General features: G+C 36.6%; 1 protein-coding gene across 1 annotated transcript in view; it reads left to right on the top strand.

Moving 5' to 3' along the window:
• cblb.L (Cbl proto-oncogene B, E3 ubiquitin protein ligase L homeolog) overlaps positions 1-22,464 on the top strand; it is a gene marked incomplete at its 5' end in the record, with an annotated part of 88,541 nt that overhangs the window by 52,566 nt on the left and 13,511 nt on the right. Inside the window, 7 exon segments of the mRNA NM_001091959.1 lie at positions 242-379; positions 1,117-1,204; positions 1,891-2,022; positions 6,994-7,194; positions 7,975-8,160; positions 9,193-9,561; positions 10,758-10,843. Coding sequence (NP_001085428.1) covers positions 242-379; positions 1,117-1,204; positions 1,891-2,022; positions 6,994-7,194; positions 7,975-8,160; positions 9,193-9,561; positions 10,758-10,843 — 1,200 coding nt within the window.

Here is a 22,464-nt window from a genome sequence, read left to right as displayed (position 1 = left end):
CTCCACCTAATTAACATCCACAGGTGGAGAGTAGCATTTAATACACAACGTGTGCCCTTATCCTAAGGTTCACACTTGTGCACTCCATAGTGTATTTGCATTTCTGCCCAGGGCTGTAGTAATCAACCCCTTAATTTTTAATTAGCATATTTTGAGTAATTAGCAGGGACATGTTACATTATTTTCAGCAGTGAATATCTGACTAATGTAACTGGTCAACTTAAATTATGATTTCTTGCAGTTACATTTTCCGACTGAGTTGCACAAGACTTGGGCAGTGGGCAATCGGCTATGTAACTGCTGATGGAAACATCTTGCAAACAATACCTCATAATAAACCGTTGTTTCAAGCTCTGATTGATGGCAGTCGAGAGGGATTGTAAGTTTAATAAACATGCATTTGCCAGCTCTGCTTTATTTATTGCAGTGTGTAAATATAACATTAACTTTGACCCTATGAACAGCTTATGAATGATATTGTTCTGAATGTTATTAAAACATTTATTTACCACATAACTGTTTACAGGTTATTTTTTTTCAATTGAAATAAATGCTTAGTGTATTGTGTGTGTGGGCATGTTCTGTATTTACTACAAATACTGTAGAAGCCTGGATGATGCCTATATTGTAAAATACTTGTCATGGAGGCTTCCATATGTGCTACAATTTACAAAATAAATGCAGGCAGATGCTCCAGTGGCATGCAGACTGATTTGATTGCCCCACCACACATTGCTTCCCATTTACAGAAATAGTATAAGTGTGTACATGGTGACCTGAGTTGCTTCCCTGTTTCTTGACAATAGAAACTGATTCATGGTAAGTATAACAGTTTTGATTGCTGCTAGGGCTGCGTCATGTTTGTAGCGCCCCAGTATTTCTATGTGCGCATACTGCCCTTTTTAGGAATTGAACAAGATGGTATTAAACACATTAGGAATTCACTGCTGTAGTTAATAGGGGGCCCTGGCAATGCAGTAAGACTTAACCCCTAGGTGCCATGTGTATTCACTTTTGTGTAGAGTCTTGCTTAGGGAAGAAATGGCTCTTGATTCACTCATTTCTCATTTACTATTCAAATGCAGCTGCTTCTATTTACTGCTTCTTTTATTGTAGTTATCTTTATCCTGATGGAAGAAGTTATAATCCTGATTTGACTGGTTTGTGTGAACCCACTCCACATGATCATATAAAAGTTACACAGGTATGCTTGCCACTTCTCAAAGAACCACTATACCTTCATTTTTTATCGTTTCCTTCTGTATTTGTTATAAGGACATATTAAGAGGTGAATTTATAATTATTTTCTTATTGCTTTTGCTTATCTTATTGCTTATCTCTTTAGCTTCTTTGAAGGCTTTACTGGCTTGTAGTTTTTCCTTGAAAGTGCCTTTGTCCCTCTTTCTTAGTGGTACTAATTATATTTTCTAGTTAAGATAAAGCTGACCTCCCTTTTTAATGGTGTATTTTAAACTTCTAGAAGGGGGCATAATTAGTTATTAAAAGCCCAACCAATCGGGTCCATAAAATGATTCTCTATATCAGGGTGAACTGCCTTTTTCATATCCTATATAAAAATATGTCAATTTGGTGGGACCATAGGTTGCCCAACAAAACAGCAGTCTGCCTACCGATAGTTTGAGTGTGGTTGCCCTGGGTGCCCTTTTAATTTGGCCCTACTCTGCTATTTATTATCTGAGGCTTATACATGTTTTAAAAGTCCACAATTGTACATAATCTTCTGTTTTTCTTAATGAAGAAATGTATATTTCACCCTCCAGACAATTTCTTCATATGCAAAATCGATATGTTTTTAATGTGTGCCTTTATTGTATCGGTCATAAGTTTTGGTTTCCTTTTGCTGATACGAGTGTGCTATTTTCATTCCAGGAACAATATGAATTATATTGTGAAATGGGATCCACGTTTCAGCTGTGCAAAATCTGTGCAGAAAATGACAAAGATGTAAAGATTGAACCTTGTGGACACCTGATGTGTACTTCCTGTTTAACATCGTGGCAGGTATAGTCAATTACTAAACTGTGTGTATTTTTGCACTAGCATAGGATTTATATAATTCTGTGACCAAAAAAAAAGACAGGATGCAGATCAGGCCACTCATAGCAAGCACATTAATAACAATAATTCTTACATAATATGTATTTTTTTCCAGTGACGCTTACATCTTAACAAAAAAATAGCCATTCTTGACACAGAAGCATGCTGATCAGATTTCCTAGCCTATTGATTCCTCCCAAACTATTATAATTGTATGCACAAGTAGAGTATGTAAAGTAGTTGGAGACTGTCCTAACTGGCAAATGATAAAAAAACTGGTGACAACATCTGAGTTATTTATATAAAAGAAAATGCACTTATTTTACTCCACAAGATAAAGGGAGATGGCCTTCCATAATTCAGAGCTTTCTGGATAACTGGTTTCTGGATAATTGATCACATACCTGCAGTAGCTTTTGAATAATCATTTTTTTTTATAACAAATGCATAAAAGGGCTATCTTAGCCTGTAATATTCTGCTGTACATAAGTGCCAGTCATCACCTCATCCCATTATCAACCATCCTACATCCATCCAATCAGTAGAGTGTGTGTCAAAGAAGCCCTTTATAAAAGTGATGGAACAAAATAAATACTTGTTAAAGTTGCCTGTGTACATTGTATGTGGATGGCAGACCAAATGATGACATTTTCTGAGGAACGTACTTAGTTCTGTATTTCTTAGTCATTAATCAAAATTGCTAGCCAGTATAAATTTGTGTAATTAATGAAGATGAGACCGTGTCATGTCAGTTGTCCGTGCTTGTCTGTTGCGAGTGTTAGACTGCTGAACTAATGAGTTTAGTCATGCCCCAGCAAAAGTTCATATCGCTTTTTATTCCAGACCTAAAAACTGGACAAGGAAATTTGTAGGTGCATGATAGAATACTAAAAAGATTGTGGAATGATTTGCATCTCTAGAGCTCACTCTGTTACTTTGAGAATGAAATATCCTTTGAAGTTGTACCCTGAATAATTGCACTAAATACGCATAGCTATGTTCTTTTTTAGGGGGTCCTTAAGGTGTAGTACTACATGCTCATTTCCTGTTAGGTAAATGTGTTTCCCCATCTGCTATCTTAAATGGATTCTGTCATGGCAAAACAAGTTTTTACAGAATGCATCCGTTAATAGCGCTGCACTAGCAGAATTCTGCATTGAAAGCCGTCTTTCAACTGGCTTTTTAATATTTAATTTTGAAATCTGACATGGGGCTAGATATATTGTCTGTTTCCCAGGCGCCCCCAGTCATATGACTCGTGCTCCGATAAACTTCAGTTACTCTTACTGCTATGCTGCAGTGCAATGACTGTACCGGGATTTCAGGGTCAATTGTCAAGGATGCAGAATAGGAGATATACTTTATCCCATCGCCCTCAACACCAATCGCCACTTAATGTAAAGAAGAGAACATGCATGTATACATGGCTGGGCCAAGGTATTTTGGCATCCTAAGCAACGGCTTCAATCAGTGGGGCACTGATTGAAGCCGTTGCCTAGGGTGCCCCAGGACCCACCCCCACCCGGTCCTGCATTACCATTTCCGACCTTACCATTCCTAATGCCTCATGTACTTGTGCCAGCACCTATTATATTGCCCCCAATCTGTACCTGTGCCAGCATAAGCCAAATATCCATCACATTGCCCCAAACATCTGTGTACCTGTGCCAGCAGACACCATATTGTTACCCCCAATCTGTACCTATGCCAGCGGCAGTCAAAAAAATCCATCATATGGCCCCTAATTTGTACCCGTGCCAGCAGGAGCCAAATATCCATCACATTTCACCAAACATCTGTGTACCTGTGCCAGCAGACACCATATTGCCCCATATACCCGAGCCAGCAGCAGCCAGTCCCTCATATTGCCCCCAATCTGTACCTGTGCCAGCAGCAGCCAAAAAATCCACAATATTGCCCCCAAATATGTACTTGTGCCAGCGGGAGTCAAAAATCCATCATATTGTCTACAAATATGTACCTATGCCAGCAGCAGCCAAAAATCTACCATATTGCCCCCAAATATGTATCTGTGCCAGCAGCAGCCAAAAATCCATCATATTGCCCCATTTCATCTGTTTACCTGTGCAAGCAGAAGCCAAGATATTGCCCACAAATATGCATCTGTGCCAGCTGTCACCAAGAGGGAAGTGGGGAGTGTTTCTGACCGCAGTACGAATCACGGGCAAGAGGGAATTGGAACAGGCGGTTTATAAAAATTGAAAAACTTTTTAAGGCCATGCGGGTGCCTACTCTGTCTAGCCCTCGTTCCAGCCCTGCAGGTATATGAAAGGAATCAACATAAATTTATTATAATACTGTTAGATTTAGTCCAGTTTGTGAACTGTTAGATAAACCAGATGTTGGAGCATTGTTTTACAAGAAATCTGTGAATCAGAATTTTATAGTACTTTATGTTGGTGAGGAAACAAGACTATTCTGTATCATGCTGCATGTAAATCCTGCCAGTGACTGTGCTTGGTATCAACTACTTATTACTAGAAACAGATGTGAATTTGAATTTACACATGACAGCCTGTAATCTTACATCTAAAGGAACTGAAACACCAAAAAAAATTTTTTTATATGCATTGAAATCTAATGTGCTGTTATGTGGCACTGGTAAAAATGACATATTTGCTTAAGAAACACTGCAATAGTCTTTATAAATATGCAAAAAGGCACATGATTACAGAGGAGATAGCAGATAAACTGTGTACAATATAATGGGTTTAGTTCTAACACACTAAGATAAAAGGAGTCAGATGCCATTCATTGGCACTGTATATTGAAAGCCACTCTCAAATAAACGAAAGATGTGTGTTGCTAAGAAATAGTTTATCTGTAGGTGCTCGATCAACTAATATAACGTTTTAGGGGGTTATTTTTCAAAGGTCAAATTTTAGAGTTTATATGAGCTTTTTTAGACCTCGTATGAACTTGAATGAACTCACAACTTAAATGGTTTCTAATTTAAAGGAGAAGGAAAGGTTAAAACTAAGTAAGCCTTATCAGAAAGATCCATCTAAATATACCAGTAAACCCCCAAAGTAGTGCTGCTCGGAGTCCACTGTCAAAAGAAACACTGCATTTCTTTCCTTCTATTGTGTACACATGGGCTTCTGTATCAGACTTCCTGTCTTCAGCTTAAACCTCATTGCCCTGGGCAAGAGCATGCTCAGTTTGCTCCTCTCCCCCCCCCCTGCTGTAATCTGAGCCCAGGGCAGGGAGAGACTCAGGCAGGAAGTGATGTCACACCACGTTAATACTGCAGCTCCTATCCTAAACAAACAGAGAGTTTCTAGAGCTTTTTACTTAGGTATGGTAAAACATTCTACAGAATAAATATAGCATTCTAGCTTGCACTATTGCAGCTAATCTATTGGCAATAAAATGCCTCCATAGCTTTCCTTCTCCTTTAAGAAAAAAGTAGATTGTAAGAAACCACACATTAACATCTTCAAATGGTTCAAGGGACCTCTGCCATTGACTCCTACATCACCTCGACAGGTTTTAGGTGCATTTTCAGATTCGAGCTATTTTCAGAGCCGTGGTAAAATAAATCTTGAAAAATTCAAGTTTAAAATTTAAAAAAAAATTACCTGATTCAGAAAACAATTCTGTCGTATAATGCCTTCATTTTATTCATTCGATTAGTTACTGGGGTTTTAAGGGAATCTGTCAAGTGTCAATATCCCAGGGCAAGCAAAGGCAGCAATTTTCTTGGATCTGCTTAATAGACCACTGTAAAGGTCCCCATAGACGCAAAGATTTCTCTTGCCGAACGACCGATTTTAGCAAAGTCCGACCAATCCTCCGAAATTATCGTGCGGTTAGTGGGATTTGAATGATCGAACATTTTACGATTTTTCGGCCGACATCTGTAAGGAAATTTATCGGCCAGGTTAAAAAATCTTTGTCGGCCTCAGTGCAATCTATCTATGTTTGCAGGGCCAAGCAGGCAGCTACCCTTTATTTTCCTGGCAAATCGGTCTTTTTAGTTGATGGACAATTCGTACGAGATAATCGTGGTCTCACGATGACGATCGGATCTTTTAAAAATCTCAACATCTATAGCCAGCTTAACAGCACTATTTTACTGTGAGTCTAAAGCTGGCCACAGATGCAAAGATCTGATGATACGAATCAAAGTATGATCGGACTTCCACATCTCCCGACCTGCCATTAACCATTCCGATCAAATAAAGTACAAAAGAACAGATCAGCCGATGTTCTCCCCCTGACAACGAACATGTGAAAGTTATGTCCGACAAAGCTGGTGACAGTCTCCCTCTGAAAATCGTACGATCGGCAATACATGCAGAGATATTATCGGCAGCCGACAGAAATATTTTAACCTGTCCGATCGACCAAACAACCGATCTCCGCCGGACGAAAAATGTCGGGACTCTCCACACACGGTCCGACACACGGTCCGAAAATCGTAGGAATCCTCGATTCGTACGATCAAATCTTTGTGTCTATGGTCAGCTTAAGACTAGTAGAGTTTGTTGAGTCTGTAGCGTGTGACTACACTTATAATACCTCTCAAAGGAAGGTTTCTTTCAAAGTGATTTGTGGGTATTATTTTAACTTAGATACTTTTAGAAGGTAACCCTTCAAACTAACTGGACCAAGTATCAATCTCTCTGATCCTTTTTGAAATACTTTTAAAACATTGGTGCCTGACTCAGTGTATGTATGACCTGTATTCATTCATGAAGCTCTGCAGAATATTTTTTTTAGAGATTAGATAAAACAACACCAGCTGTTCTGAGGAAATATCAAACTGTTTTGCAGAACCACTCGAAGCATTATATTTACTGTGTATTTAATGATTCACTGAATACTGTAATTTGTTATTATCTTATTGAAGGGATAAAAGTGTGTTTGCAAATGAAATCTTTCTCACATTAAAATAATTTTTTTGCACAGGAGTCTGATGGCCAGGGCTGTCCTTTTTGTCGCTGTGAGATTAAAGGTACGGAGCCGATAATAGTTGATCCTTTCGATCCCAGAGATGAAAGCCGGTGTTTCAGTTTTAGTGACAGTCTGTGTACTCCTATGTTGGACTTTGATGATGATGATTTGAGAGAAGAATGCTTGATAATGAATCGACTAGCTGCTCTGAGAAAGGTAACCCAACATTTTCACCTTTAGACAGTTTGACATTGCCTCACTTGATGCTTGACTCTGTCTTTATTTCCTATTGATTGCGGATTTCACCACCCACTTCGACAGAGGAATCTGGAGTTTAAAAAAAAAAAAACAGCACTTTTCTTTATTTAAACGTTTGCCTGTTCGCATTTGGTTATATAAGCAACCATGCAATTCACTGGAACACCTGTGCTCTTTATAGCTCTTTTTTGTGTTTAGTTCAGAATACATTCAGGAGTTAACATGTAAAAATCAGGTTAGATTTATTTCTCTTAAATGTTTTTGCATTTAAACATGTGACCAGTAAAAGCTAACTGCTGATTGGCTGTTATGTTCTTTAGTGCATAAACCTATTCGAGAGAATTAATTCTTTGAGAAATAGAGGGAGAGACCATTTTGCTACGTTGAACAAGACTTTATTGTAGAAGCTGGAGCATTTTTTCACTCAGAAATTTTTATTAGTTTTACAAAAAGAAAAGAAAATAAAACAAAATAATGCACAATCACATAGTGGACAGCATTGCACATAAGGCCACATAAACATTGCATGCAATACAATATTAATAGCTTAAGTTATCACAAAATAATCGCAAAATGAAACAATGCCACAAAAATCTCCAATTATTGAAGAATAGAAAAAAAACAAAATAAAACAGATAAGAGAGGAAAAAGAAAGAAAGAAAGAGTTCAGAGAATAGGGTCCCCCACAAGCTGGAGCATTTTTAATGCTGATGTTAAAATGGTCATTTCCTTTTTAAGATGAATGAACGACAGAACTCACCAGTGACGTCGCCAGGGTCTTCTCCACTCTCACAAAGGAGAAAAACACCCCCTGAACCACTGCAGATACCCCATCTTAATCTTCCACCAGTGCCTCCACGATTGGATTTGATTCAGAAAGGCTTAGCTCGCTCACCATGCGCTAGTCCTACTGGGTCACCAAAGGTACATTTTTAGCTATTTATATGTCATTTTAAGGAATGTGGAAATATATGCTTTGAAGCATTAGAAGATAAACCTATAAATGTAATGAAAGTAATGTACATTAAAACAGAATTTAATTCAAGAGACTTAATCACTTAAAAAAATGTAGATACCATTTATCAGTATTACCTTTATCTGGTAATGAACAGCAGAGCTAAAGACTTTTAAGTATGTCTGCAAAAATCTGTTGCAAATGGCATTGCTACAGTTTACTAATACGATACATGTGAGCAGATTTCATCCATAGACTTTTATGTCAGTATCACAGGTGAAGGAATCTAAGGCAGATAAGGAGAAACACAGCTGTTCTATTACAGATAAGAATCTTGACTAGGCAAGCACACCTAGCAAAAGCTGTGTATCTCCTTATATATGATGCCAATCTGCCCATTGTGAAAATCATTAATGAGGTATTTATAATGGCATGTGTGTGTGCGGGATGGGCCATGTAATTTATTTCTACAGAAGAGCGTTGCCTCAGGGAATAAACTCGTAGTCAATTGTAGTCTCCAGTGATGCCTTACTTATTGGTACCTCTTGATGAATTCAGCTTTCCATAGAATACATAGAAAACAGAAAAGAACCCAACTTCCTGCTTTTTCAGTCAGCAACTTGAAGGGGGGCCACATGGGACTCAAGTGTTTCGTCGAGTTTGCAATTGATCCCCAACGTGCAGCTCAGATTCAAAAGCAACAGTTATGACCCATGTGGCCCCCCCTCAAGTCTCTTATTGGCTGTTGCCTGGTAACCAATCAGTGGAAACCAAGACCGCTGCAAAGCAGGAAGTAGTGTTCTGGCTATGATGTTAGACATCCAGTCACTCCAGCCTTTATACATTCCATTTTTGGCTAACTATATTAGAAACATATTTATTTTGCACAGCCTATCTATTTACCCAGTTTTTATTTTTATGCTGAACAATTCCTTTAAGAGCCATTTTTTTCTTTTGCTGAGGACTAAAACAGCATCAAATCATTTACTTTGTTTCCTTAGTCATCTCCATGTATGGTCCGAAAACAAGATAAACCACTTCCAGCACCACCACCTCTGTTAAGGGAGCCTCCTCCACCCCCAGAAAGACCACCCCCAATTCCACCTGACAGCAGGACATGTAGACATTTACATCATGCAGATAATGTGCCTTGTAGAGACCAGTCTACACCACATGAAGCCTGGTGCACAAGAGATCTTTCTGGTGGCAATCCGGCTAGTGTATGTCGTGTAACACATGATGGTTCACCAAAACTCGGTGTACCTTCTAGCTCTGTTTTAAATGGAAGGCACAGTCGAATGAGTACTGAAGCTGGATTTATGCGTCATAAACATCATAAACGTCGTGAATCGCCATTAGAAACTCTTAGGGTAAGAAATTTCTACATTTTTATGGAACCCTTTCCAGTCTACATATAAATAAAGTTCACACTGCAGTGGAAAATAATTTCTAGGGATACAGCTGAGCAGGTGAGTCTCTTGAGATTTGCTCTAATTGTATGTACAGCACACTCTCACCACTATTGATATGATACATGACATCTGATTTGCTTTGGAGTAGTTTGCACTGGAAGACTAAAATAATTACTTTCAATTTATCAGTGTTCATATATAGGACATCAATGTCCAACTGTTTCCATTTAGTGGGGAAATTATTAACTGCTACATGTTCAGGGGCCAGATTATAATAAAATAATGTCATCCAGGGGTGCTCTTTAGCAGTCTGAGGGCCATAAGTACCTCCTAGAAGGCTGCATCCAACCCATGAGGCTCCAGATGGACAGTATCAAAGTTTACCCAGGATAGAATTTTATAATAAGAGATTTGCACCAGAATTCACACAAAAATCCTAAACCTCTGTTAAAGTCAGTAGGAACAAGCATAACAACTTGCATAGAAACCAGTGTAATTGTGCAAACTATGTAGGTTTCTAACAAACTTTTACCATCTACGCTGGTTTCTATTCACGTTTTCTATTCTTACAGCTTTTCTATGCTAATTTTTATTTGTGGCTTCACAACTGCTACACTTACTGTATTTATATGTATGTTTTTACACGATTAACAGTAATGTTAAGCTGCACAGAGAATTAGTAGAGGCTTATTTATTATGCTGTGTAAGAAAACAGCGGGATAATACACAACACATCGCCAGACTTCGCTGTGTAAAAATTGGAGTGAAACATTACAGCTGATGTTGCTCAAAGCAATCGGATCTTTGCTTTTTTTTCTAACTGTGGAACTCTTAATTGCTGATTGGTTGCTCTGGACATCATCACCGGTAATGCTTCACTCCATTTTATACACAGCATGATAAATAGGCCCCTAAGAATGACTTCCGCTGGAAGCAATGTAAAATAATGGTGCCAAATCTGGCATTTGCATGGCATAAAATTACACACACCTTGATAAATTCTCCATTTATTTTACGCAGATTTTTACGCTGTTTTTTACGATGAATTTAATTTTACACAGCATAATACATATGCCCCTAAATCATCTCTGCTTTTTAAACTGACATTATAGATATATGATTATCCTGAAGTAAAATATTTTTGTTTTTTTAAGGTTTATAATGGTCTTTCGGGAAATGAAGAATACGATGTGCCACCCCGGCTTTCACCTCCAACAATTACTATCCATCCCATTGTTAAGTAAGAAGTTATCTGTTCTCTTCAAGTAAATATTTAAGCTTAGACTGGCTATGTCAAAAGTGGCCATACCCCTCCCCCCATGGCATTACTCTCAACATAGATATTGCACATATTAGATACATGCTTTTGATAGCAATGTTATGGTGTTAGGCTCTGTAGCCTCTGTAGGTGCAGTGCTATAAGTGTAGACAAGCTGTTACAAGATTCAGAAAGTCCCTTGGTGAGAAGAGTTGGGTATATACAATTACAAGAAACCTACAAATGCATTGTATTGCATACTTTGTTTCCAGCCAAAATGTGTTACATATAATATAAAATGTATGTGATTTAAGATTTATTTTATCCATTATTTGTTTGTATAAATATGTTGCATTAAATGATGTTGTTGATGACAGGATGTAGATATTAAGGCAGTAATTGTTCATCTATGGGTTAGGATCCCAAACTGTTTCTCCATGCATGGCTCAATAATGTGAATTTTTTCCTATAATGAAAACTAGTCATTTAAATGAGGTACATGTCTGGTTATACCTTTGAGTCCCCTGATTCAATTACATTTATTTGAATAATATGTGGTGATGAGTGAACTTAAGATAGCAGAAAATGTAATGTTCTTTTTGTCTCTAGGGGTGTTTTAGCTGTTATCATGTACATTATTACTTCAACAATTACAAGGATTATTTTTTTTATATATGTTGGTTGGTACTACATGTTTAAAGGGGTAGTTCACCTTTAAGTTAACTTTAAGTATGCCCAGACTGGCAATCTGTGGATTCCAGTGTCTCATTCAAATCAATGCTAAAAGTTTATTTGAGGTGAATAACCCCTTTAATTTTAGGATTACATATGGTAAGTTTTCTGTAGTTATTTAAAGGATCCCTGAATATTTTCTTTAAATATGATGTAGTTTTAATGTCTTATTCCTGGTGTATGTAAGATTATTGCATTTTACTGAAGATAGTAACATTGCAATACAAGTAGAGATCTGACACCTGAATTTTTATTGTACAATTATGAAAGTCTTTATATCACCTGTATAAATTAAACTCTTAGCTCCCGCTTGCTTTAAGCAGGTTTGAGCCCAGCCTAATGCTGTTTTAATTCCTTTTTCTCATGCTGCTCTTAGAATAGCTGACTTTTTAATGTAGGAGGCATTTTCTATAGGATAGCAGCAGGAATGTTGTTTACATTTTTGTTTGTGCCTAAGTTAGTGAACTATTAAAGGAACCCTTCCTTTCAAGGCTGCTTCTGTTCAGCTGTAACTGGGGATTAGTAAATGGCTAAAAGTGGCATTTTACAAGAAAAAAATGTGAGAACTTTGCCAGACTAGTGCTGTGTTGTAGGATCCATGCCAGGACATGGACGTAGGCTAGTTGCATATCTACATACTTACTATGAATGAACCCTGCCAGAAGTGCATCGTTTCCCAACAAAGCAGCAAAGCAGTGGAGGACAGGTCCCTCCACCAAATAATATTTTTTTTTTTTTTTTAAAAAGGGGGAAGTTGATTGCTAGTCTACTCAAATTCTGAATAACCAACACAAAAAATTGTTGAAGCATGGGTACTTTGTTTTCATTCCAACTCTCATTTCAAAGAAAAATGTATTGGAGTGTATACACTGGAGTATATACTGTAGCTGCTTGAAGCTGCAATGCTTACAGTTATATTTATGCAATTAAAACATAAAGTTAACGGGCACAATGCATTAAATGTAATGTAAAGCTTAAGAATGCAGAAGAAGGTGGATTTGCTGACAGTAGCTTTCCTATATATTGTTATATTTTGTTTTGATAAGCATACAAATATAAAATAAAATGATCTTGACTAATGCTCACTCCTATAGGAGCCTTAACTGGGTATAAATATGGAAGCCTAAATATGGGCATAATAAGTGCATTTGGTTAAAACTGAGAATATTTACATTGACAAAGCTCAGTATGCATTCATTTATACTGCAGTTATTTCAAGGTGACTTGCCAGCTGAATAAAATAGTGAATGGAATTGTACAGTTCTGAAGGTTTTATAAAATATAAAATATTACAGGGAAATAGTTTCTTTTCCATTTGCCGCAAATTCACACCTGCCGAATAAATTTGCCCATCACTAGTGATGAACAACACTCATCAAATAAATTTTACTTCACAGTGAAATTAGTGATATATGGGACCTGAATAAATAATAAGAAAACTCAGACCTCATTTTAATCAGTCAGTAGAAAAATTTATACAAATTGTGGCATCATTTTTTCAGGTGGGTGAAAATTTACTTACCGTACTTCTTCCCAAGAAGTGTTGACTGTAAACCAACAATAAACAAGATTCCATTTGCCTCATCACTTTTGCCAATACATTTTAGCAGAAATACATGAAATGTCAGACAAATGGAAGCTTGACTTGTGAAAGACTTCTATTTTTGGGAGGAAGGACCCATCTGTCTTTCTGTGACAGATTGAGGCATGAACAGAGGAAGGAACCTTGGAGATTTTGAGGCATAATTTGGGTTATGTACTGGAGATATAAAGACACTTCAATACATACAATACTTCACACGTCAATTTTAGTCTGATTTGTACATTTCAATTCCTTATCCTTTACATGGGCAGTTCACCTTCACAAAACATATCATATAAATAACTTGCTTTCAAATAGATTTTTTTTAGTGGTGTTCTAAAACATTCATTTGCTTTGTTTTCTTCCTCCTGTATTTTCTTTGTACAGTTTAATAAACAGAATCTCTTACTTTCTAAACTGTTAGACCTTGATACATTAGTTCATTCCGTCCCTGCTGAGCATGCTCCCTAAGCTTACTAAAGTCTTCTTTAAAGTAGTACCTAACTTGTAGCAATTAAATTTGACAAAATCACTTAAGAACTTAAGAAAAGAGGGAGGAAAATTATACCAATTAATTTCTAAAAATTAGTAGAAAGCATTAGAATAAACGATTTATCATTTGTGTTACACTGTTTGAAAGGCGAACTGCCTTTTTTGTTTCTGAAATGTGTTATTTGTCAGGTTGTAAATGCATTTCTTTTATTCGCTCTCCTTAAAGTTTAGTAAATGAAAGCCATAGAATGTTTGAAATATATCTTTAGCTTTGCATATTGCTATTTTTTCCGGCTATTATTTTCTCCCATTTACCGAATGGTAACTTCTGCCACAGCAGAGATAGAAATCTGCATACTGTGAAAGGCATTGTTAACTCCTGTACACCTTTTTAAAACCATTTATATTTAATGTATGTGCTTTATTTTGATACTCATTATTATTTAAAGCAACATGATATGTCAAAGAATTTCAACATGTTAGCCTTGGCGCCTAGGGAACAGGAAATGTAATGAAATATACATTTACAGAATAAATGCTGCAGTAGTACAAAGGATGGTCTGCATATATTTCTGAAAACTTCTCACAATGGATAAGAGGGCATGAGTGGGAGAGCAATGAGATAGTTGGAGATAGAAATGGTTTTCCTGCTGGCATCTTTTAAGATGGATACATTGCTTTTAGGCTTTGTAGAGCTCTCACCTCTCCACCAACTAATCCAATCGGCCATCCACAAAATTACAAGTGTCCTATTTAAATCAGTAAGGTTATACCTGTTCAGAAATGGGGGAAATCTTGTAAATTTTCCATATGCAGGGCTAAATATATTTATACATATGGCTGCGTCGAAATTCCCTTCCCTAAAGCACTTTCTTCCTAACATATACACAAAGTAATAACTAAACAGTCGGTATAACTCTTGTAACTATAAGGAGAAGAGTTACTATAACCAACTCCATAATAAATCTAATCCTAGTTATCAATTGAATAACGTGAAAGATAAAAATGTGTTCTAATATTCAAATAGTCCTCCTGGGACAAGATAAAATTAAGTGCAGTCAACAGCATAAGGGTTTCTATTTCCTATTATTAGCAGAAAGTCTGTAAACGAAAAGGTGAATGGAGTTCCCTCTAGTGGTAGCTATAAAAACATTTATTAAAAATGTAATAAAATCAGTGCAGCGTTCTGTGCCATAAATGCATAGCGTAGTCTACTTAAAAAGCCATAATTAACATTATATATATATATAAAATATATATATATATATATATATATATATATATATATATGTATATATATATGTATATGTGTTTGTGTGTATATATACACACATGCATTCATAAATTGATCAATAAATTAATTTAGCTAAGAATCATGATTCAGTACTTGAAGGACCTGTCCTGGTTATGCTAGACCAACAGTAAAAATGGCACTGTTGGGACCTCATTGTAAGATCGCAGGCATGAAGTTTTATGGGGGCCCTCTCATATTAATCCTTTGCTTCAATATATGTAATCCAATGGAGTTCTGGGTACAATAAATACACCACAATTACTTGAACCAATAGCAGCAAATCTTAACAGATCTTGCATTTAAACCCGTTGTGCAGTGATTTGTGCCACACAGTTTAGGAATCCTTAGTGTAGTAAAAAAAAAAAGATGCCATGTATAACTCCGTCAATACATAATTAATATTAAGGGGGTTATTTATCAAAAGTTGATTTTGTGAGGTTTTTTATACCTCGAATGAACTCACTACTCAAATGTTTTCCGAAGAACCAGAAAAATTAATTGAGTTTTCTGCAAAAAGAAACTAGAATCACTGGAATTAATAGAGTTTTCAAGTAGGGATGCACCAAATCCACTATTTAGGAATCGGCCGAACCCTCAAATCCTTTGCGAAATATTTGGCTGAATACCGAACGAATCCTAATTTGCATATAAAAATCAGGGGTCGGAAGGGGAAAAAATTTTTACTTCCTTGTTTGTCACAATAAGTCACGCGATTTCCCTCCCCGCCCCTAATTAGCATATGCAAATCCTGATTCGGTTCAGCCGGGCAGAAGGATTTGGCCGAATTCTGCTTAAAAAGGCCCAATCCTGTCCGAATCCTGAACCAAATCCTGAACCGAATCCTGGATTCAGTGCATCCCTAGTTTCAAGCAAAAACCACCGAAAAAATACAAACATAATGAAGGCTACAAACATCTTCAAATGGTTCAATGGACCTCTGCCATTGACTCCTACATGACCTTGACAGGTTTTAGCTGGAGTATCTTCAGATTCAACCAGGGTCGGGGTATAATAAATCTCCAAAAATGTGAGTTTTAAAAAAAAACAAACAGAAAAAAGCATTTTTTTTTAACTCAAAAATTCAAGTTTTTTTGTGGAAACTATCTTCGAAAACTTACATTTTTTGGATAAAAAAAATCAACTTAACCTTTCATAAATAACCCCCTAAATGTGATCCATTTTTTTTAACCAATCTTCTGCATTTGTATGACTGCAATTTGTTTAATTTTATAATAAAGAGATGGGGAATTCTTAAGCCTGTAAAAGGATACCTATATTAAGGGGATTTATACCCAAGACTCCTTTTCCAACAATGCCTGGCACACTTCTTTTAATAGAAATTAAAGTTATAAATCACATTTAATCATAATTCCCAAAAAAGATATACACTGCAAAGTTGTTTAGCAATACGTTTGTTTCATTTGGCTTTACAACCCCTATAAAATGTTCATAGTAAGTAGAAAATATATTCCCTTGCTGACTTTTTTTTAATACATGTTCACGTGTGCTTTTGCTCCCTCTACAGGAGGCTTAACAGAGTGACATACATTTTGCAGAGACAATTTTCTCTTTAAACCATTGTACTCTAGATACAGTAGTTATGCATTTTATCCAGATTTATTTATTTTGTTAATTGTAAAATAATTATAAATTCTAAGTCTTAAAATTATACCCATTTAAAATAAACCTGTATAGTTGGGGGGGGAGGGAGTGACAAATATTAGGTATTGAATTTGAAGGTTTAAATTCAGCAAACTAGTATTGTGTGAATGTTTGTTTACTCTCAAAATTCTGCAAAATCTGTAATTGTAACACATGAGATTGCATTAGTTTATTGTAAAAAGTTATTAGTAAAGGTTTTTATAATATGTATGTAGTGCTCTGAGTAATTGTTTGCATCCTTGAATGAGCATGTATTGGGTGTTTAGCAGAGTTCCCCAGTGAACTATTATTCTCCCAGTTAATATTATTTTTCTGGTTCTGCTGTTTAGGTTGTTGCAAGCCTTTTTCCAGCATTTTAATCGAAGGGAAAACAAGGAGAAACAGTCATGCAGTTAATTAGGTAGCTCCAATGAAACAGAATTTATCTGCCACCAACAGCTGTATTTTCAATTTATTATGCAAGCTTGTAATAAAATGGATTTCAGCATACATACAGCTGATATTTTCTGTCTTTATTTTGTTTTCTAGTTAGTCTAGCAAATGTTTATACCTGCAAGTTGGCACTGAATGCAATCACAGTCAGCCCTGATACAACTATGTGTGCCCCATGGCACCGAATAAAATTAATTTATGCAAATGTACCTTTAAAATCCAGAGCTTTATAAGTGGAAGTGCTGTGGGTGTTGCCAAGAATAGAATTGTTCTGTGTGTTAGCACAGTACATGGTTTAGATAGCAGTTTAGTGGATTACAGGCACATCTTAGTTTCCACATGCACAGAGTGAATATAATATAACATTAACCAGTCTAGACTTGCAAGCTGAATTTTTATAGGACTAATTTATTAGGACATAAATTTAGATTTTTAAGGCACCAGTGTGCCTATATGCAAAGAGTTTGTCTGTTACAACATAGCAAAAAAGCATGGTCTTTCAGTGGAACCCCCCTAATCTGCTGCTCTTGTCCACCATAAGACCAAGTCGTGCAACAGGGTATCATTTGTTGATTGCAATGAAACAGCTGTCCTAATGGCTAAATCTGTGCTGGGCCGATCATTAAAGAAATCCAAAGCAAATTCCTGTTTGCCACCACCAACCACACAGTGTTGATTGTTCTTATTCAGCAGCCTGCAGCTTAGACATAGAGAAAGGCTGGAAGAGGGTTGATGGACAGGAGAGGTACTTGCCTAGTGTTACCAAACCATTGTGCCATAGGCACATAGGTCGTCTTCTGCTTATCCCCTAGTTCCGCCATGGACTTAAATATCATGGGTCAGACTTAAATGGGTTTACAGAATGTTTAAATCAACAGTATAAAGTTCTGATATGTTGCTTTAGCACAGGTACAACTTATATAGTGAATAAAGTACCCCCTATTGTAAAATATAAGGATATTATAAGTAAGGAGTGCCATGACCATATAAAAACACGAGGCCAAAGGCCAAGTGCTTTAATACGGATCATGGAACTCCGAGGTTACTTCTAATATCCTCATATTTTCCAAAAAAGTTTTAATGAGTCATGTGACAAAAATAACATCACTACTCACCGTTTATAACTGATGACATCACTAGACACTGTTTATAAGGATATCATTTACAAGATATTCATGGCTTTTGTGTATTATAGAAAGATATATGCTGAAGATTTACATCTCAAATACTGCATAAATCAAGATTTCTGCTATAATAAAGGGACCATGAGCTAATAAAACAAGTAAACACGATTCCATAGTCTAGTAAATACTTATTTTAAACCCAGAGCAATTATAGTGGAAGTTAAACGAAAGACTATTGAAAATCACTAAAGCTGCATTAACCTCAAAATATTCATTTTATTGGAGTTCTTTTTGATGCGAGTATCACAATGACGCTTGCAATTAAATCCTTACCACATTTGCCCTTGGTGCTTAAAATTGCAATTTTTCTGTTATTTAGAATTATCCAATGGCACACACTATCAAAAAGTATATTTTTTAATGCAAAGGGTATATTTAGATGAAGACGTATGTTTTTCATATAGGCTGTTTTATGCAATATATCCTAAAGACCTACAATGTTTAGGGGTATAGTTTCGAATGTAGCTTTTTCTTTTCTTTTTTTCAGGGCCTTTTAAAGCCATTAAACAGTCTATTTGGAATTTAAAAAAAAATCTATTGGAATAATAACTGTATACTCGATGTGTTTTCTTGATATCCATTTAGCCAGTGCAATTTGTTAAGTTGCAGCAATTGAAATGTCAGGACTAATTGTATCTAATTTATCAAAACTAATTCTCATGACTCGTATAACAAATGTTAAGGTTAATATTGACAATAAATAGCAATCATTTTGTTCCTTTTAGTTTTTCCTCCTATTTCACTAATTGCTTTTTTTTTTTTTCATCATATTACTGTCATCTAACAAGTCTGAAACCCAGTTCATTTATCTTCATTAGACATGTGTAGAAATAGTGTTATTCGATATGAAACCTAATAATCAGTACTAATAATCACTTGCAGTAATGTCATATTTTATGTACAGCTTTCATAATAATTGTTTATTTGTTGAGCATTTGTTTGGTTTGTTAGGTCTTGGTTGCTTGACATTTCTGTGTGGTCTCTGGCATTTTGGGGAAAAAAAAGCCCAATGGGCAGGGTTATTGTAATGAATGTTTAGAATTCCTTTGCTTGATATGAAATGACCAGTCACTTATGCAGTTATCAGACTTTCTTAAATTATCAGTTTTGGGGCAGTGATTAATACTCTGCTGGACAGACTGACCGCAATCCTGATCCTGTGGTCAGGAAAGTCCAAAACTGGTGACATTGTCTTACCATACCTCTATATCTCATTTACTGTGTCACAGACTATATTTATGAAGCTTAATTTTTTCTGTTTTTTGGGGGAATGTTGTATCCACAATTTAAAAAAAAAAAAGGCTTAAAATGCCGAATAACTAGTATTTTTTATTTTTTTTACTCCGTTTTACTCAGATTTTATCCATGATTTTCTTCGGGATTTCAACTGTCAATTTTTTTTGCTTAATAAATTGATCTGTTTGCTTACGTGGTTATTGCTTTAATTAACATGTACAGTATGTATAGGCAGGTAGCTAGGCACTACATTTTTACTCACATACGGAATGGTTTTAGATTTGTGTTATTTTTTTTCCTCCCACTCAGTTTAAGTAATCAATGATAAGGTGAGCCTTTCCTCTATATCTTGTGTGTCACACTTCTCAGCCTTCAGAATTCTATCCAGTGGGAGAAGCTGCTATTTGCTTTGGCCTCTTTTGTGTCTGTTAAGGAAGACTAGAAATAGAATGGCCGTTTTTCTTCCATTAGTGTCCAATTTGTACTTCCAGTGAAACAATTTCTTTTGTAATCATACATACTGTATTTGTTAAAGGTAATATTTCATTCTTCAGACAGGAGATTGTAGTCTCAGTCCCTGTGCTAAGAAAACATTATTTCTTGCTTTCAATATCACTGCCATTTAGACACCAGACTGACTTTTATTGGTTTGCCTTTCCTCATTTATCTTCTTTCTGCCCCCCCCCTCTGAATAAACCAGAACCCAAATTAGATGGATGTACTCTCCATTTCTGTGAGTCTCTGTCGGATACTCTGGGTTTCTCCTGCATTCCAGCCTTCTAATGAAATTAAGTTGTGTGTATGTATGTATGTATGTATGTATGTATGTATGTATGTATGTATGTATGTGGGGGGGGGAAGGGACTGATATCAATAATATATTTAAAAGTTGTGCAGAATGTCAGTGCTATATTAATAAAGGATAATGATATTAGTACGTATTTGGCTGTTGTATAAATGTGTCATCTCGCTTTTCATTATCATGGTGTCATTAGATTTGCACTCAGACATTACATTGGCCATAATGTACTACCTAGATTTTATCTAGCTGCAAAACCAGGCTGCATCTTATTGACTTTAATGGTTTTTAGCACAATCCAGGAATCCTTTCATATAGGTATTTTGAAATAATTGCTTCTTCTGTGCCCCCTGTTATACAAGGCAATGTTATGCATGGCTGATCCATAGCTATAATGAAATATGGAACATTAATGAAATTTTTTTAATGAAGCATTTTTGACAGATATTATCATGCCATGTATATTGGATGTTTCTGTCACTGTACATGTTTGAATATTCTGTTCATATCCCTTCATTCACACGATAATATCTGTTTGTGTATGGCAAATATTTTTACAGATAACACAGTCCTAAAAAGTCCAAATGATGTATTTGTATGCTTGGCTGATAACAGATCTTATTAATATTTGAAAGGTAGTAGTCTGTATGTTAAGGATTCATCATTCTGTATGTCAAACAATTGTCTGGTACATGACTTTAACTGTATGTACAGTGCCTTGCAAAAGTCTTCACCTCCTTAACATTTTTCATGTTTTCTCCACAACACCAATTAGGACCGCTTCAACTCACCACCACTTAGCTGCTTCCCTGTGGTGCCAGGTGCTCAGTCCGCAGTGTCCCCACTGCCAACAGTAAATACACGAACAGGAGAACGGCACTCCGGTAAAAAACAGGATTTTATTGCTGGGCACTGTAGTAATACATAGGCCTTACGCGTTTCGGGAACACCTTCCCTTAATCATAGCCTATGATTAAGGGAAGGTGTTCCCTAAACGCGTAAGGCCTATGTATTTCTTCAGTGCCCAGCAATAAAAACCTGTTTTTTACCGGAGTGCCGTTCTCCTGTTCATGTATTTTTCATGTTTTGTTGCCTCACAACCTCAAATTAAAATGGATTGTTTAAGAGTTTGCACCATTTCATTTACAGAACATGCCTACAACTTTGGATAAGTCTATGAGCTTGCCACATCTTGCCACTGGGATTTTTGCCCATGCAAAACTGCTCCAGCTCCTTCATGTTGGATGGTTTACACTTGTGAACAGCAATCTTCAAGTCTGACCACAAATTCTCAATTGGATTGAGGTCTGGACTTTGACTAGGCTATTCCAACACATTTAAATGCTTCCCCTTAAACGATTTGAGTGTTGCTTTAGCAGTATGCTTCGGGTCATTGTCCTGCTGGAAGGTGAACCTATGTCCCAGTCTCAAATCACAGGCAGACGGACACAGGTTTTCCTCAAGAATATCCCTGTATTTAGCACTATCCATCTTTCCCTCAACTCAGACCAGTTTCCCAGTCCCTGCTGCTCAAAAACATTCCCACAGCATGATACTGCCCCCACCATGTTTCACTGTGGTGATGGTGTTCTTGGGGTGATGGGATGTGTTAGGTTTGCGCCAGACATAGCATTTTCCTTGGTGGCCAGAGCACCATCCTCCATACATTTGGGGAGTCGCCACATGCCTTTTGGCAAACTCAAAAACTTATTTTTAACTTTAAGTAATGTTTTTTTTCTGGCCACTCTTCCATAAAGCTCAGCTCTATGGAGTGTATGGCTTATTGTGGTCCTATGCACAGATACCCCAGTCTCTGCTGTGGAACTCTGCAACTCCTTCAGGGTTACCTTTGGTCTCTGTGCTGCCTCTCTGTAATGCTCCTTGCCCGGGCTGTGAGTTTTGGTGGGCGGCCCTCTCTTTGCAGGTTTGTTGCTGTACCATTTTTGTGACACCATGTCAAAAAAGGTGTATTTATAAGGACAGATCATGTGACACTTAGATTGCACACAGGTGGACTTCATTTCACTAATTATGTGACTTTTGAAGGTAATTGGTTGCCGCAGGATTTTTTAGGGGCTTCATGGCAATACATATGCGCATGCCAATTTCCAGTTTTTTTTTTTTTAATTCTTTTTTATATAAATATTTCTCATTTCACTTCACCAACTTAGACTATTTTGTGCAGATCCA

Source organism: Xenopus laevis, chromosome 2L, assembly GCF_017654675.1.
Source record: "Xenopus laevis strain J_2021 chromosome 2L, Xenopus_laevis_v10.1, whole genome shotgun sequence".
Lineage (NCBI taxonomy): Eukaryota > Metazoa > Chordata > Amphibia > Anura > Pipidae > Xenopus > Xenopus laevis.
Note: the sequence above shows the minus strand (reverse complement) of the source record. Positions and strands in the feature narration are given on the sequence as shown.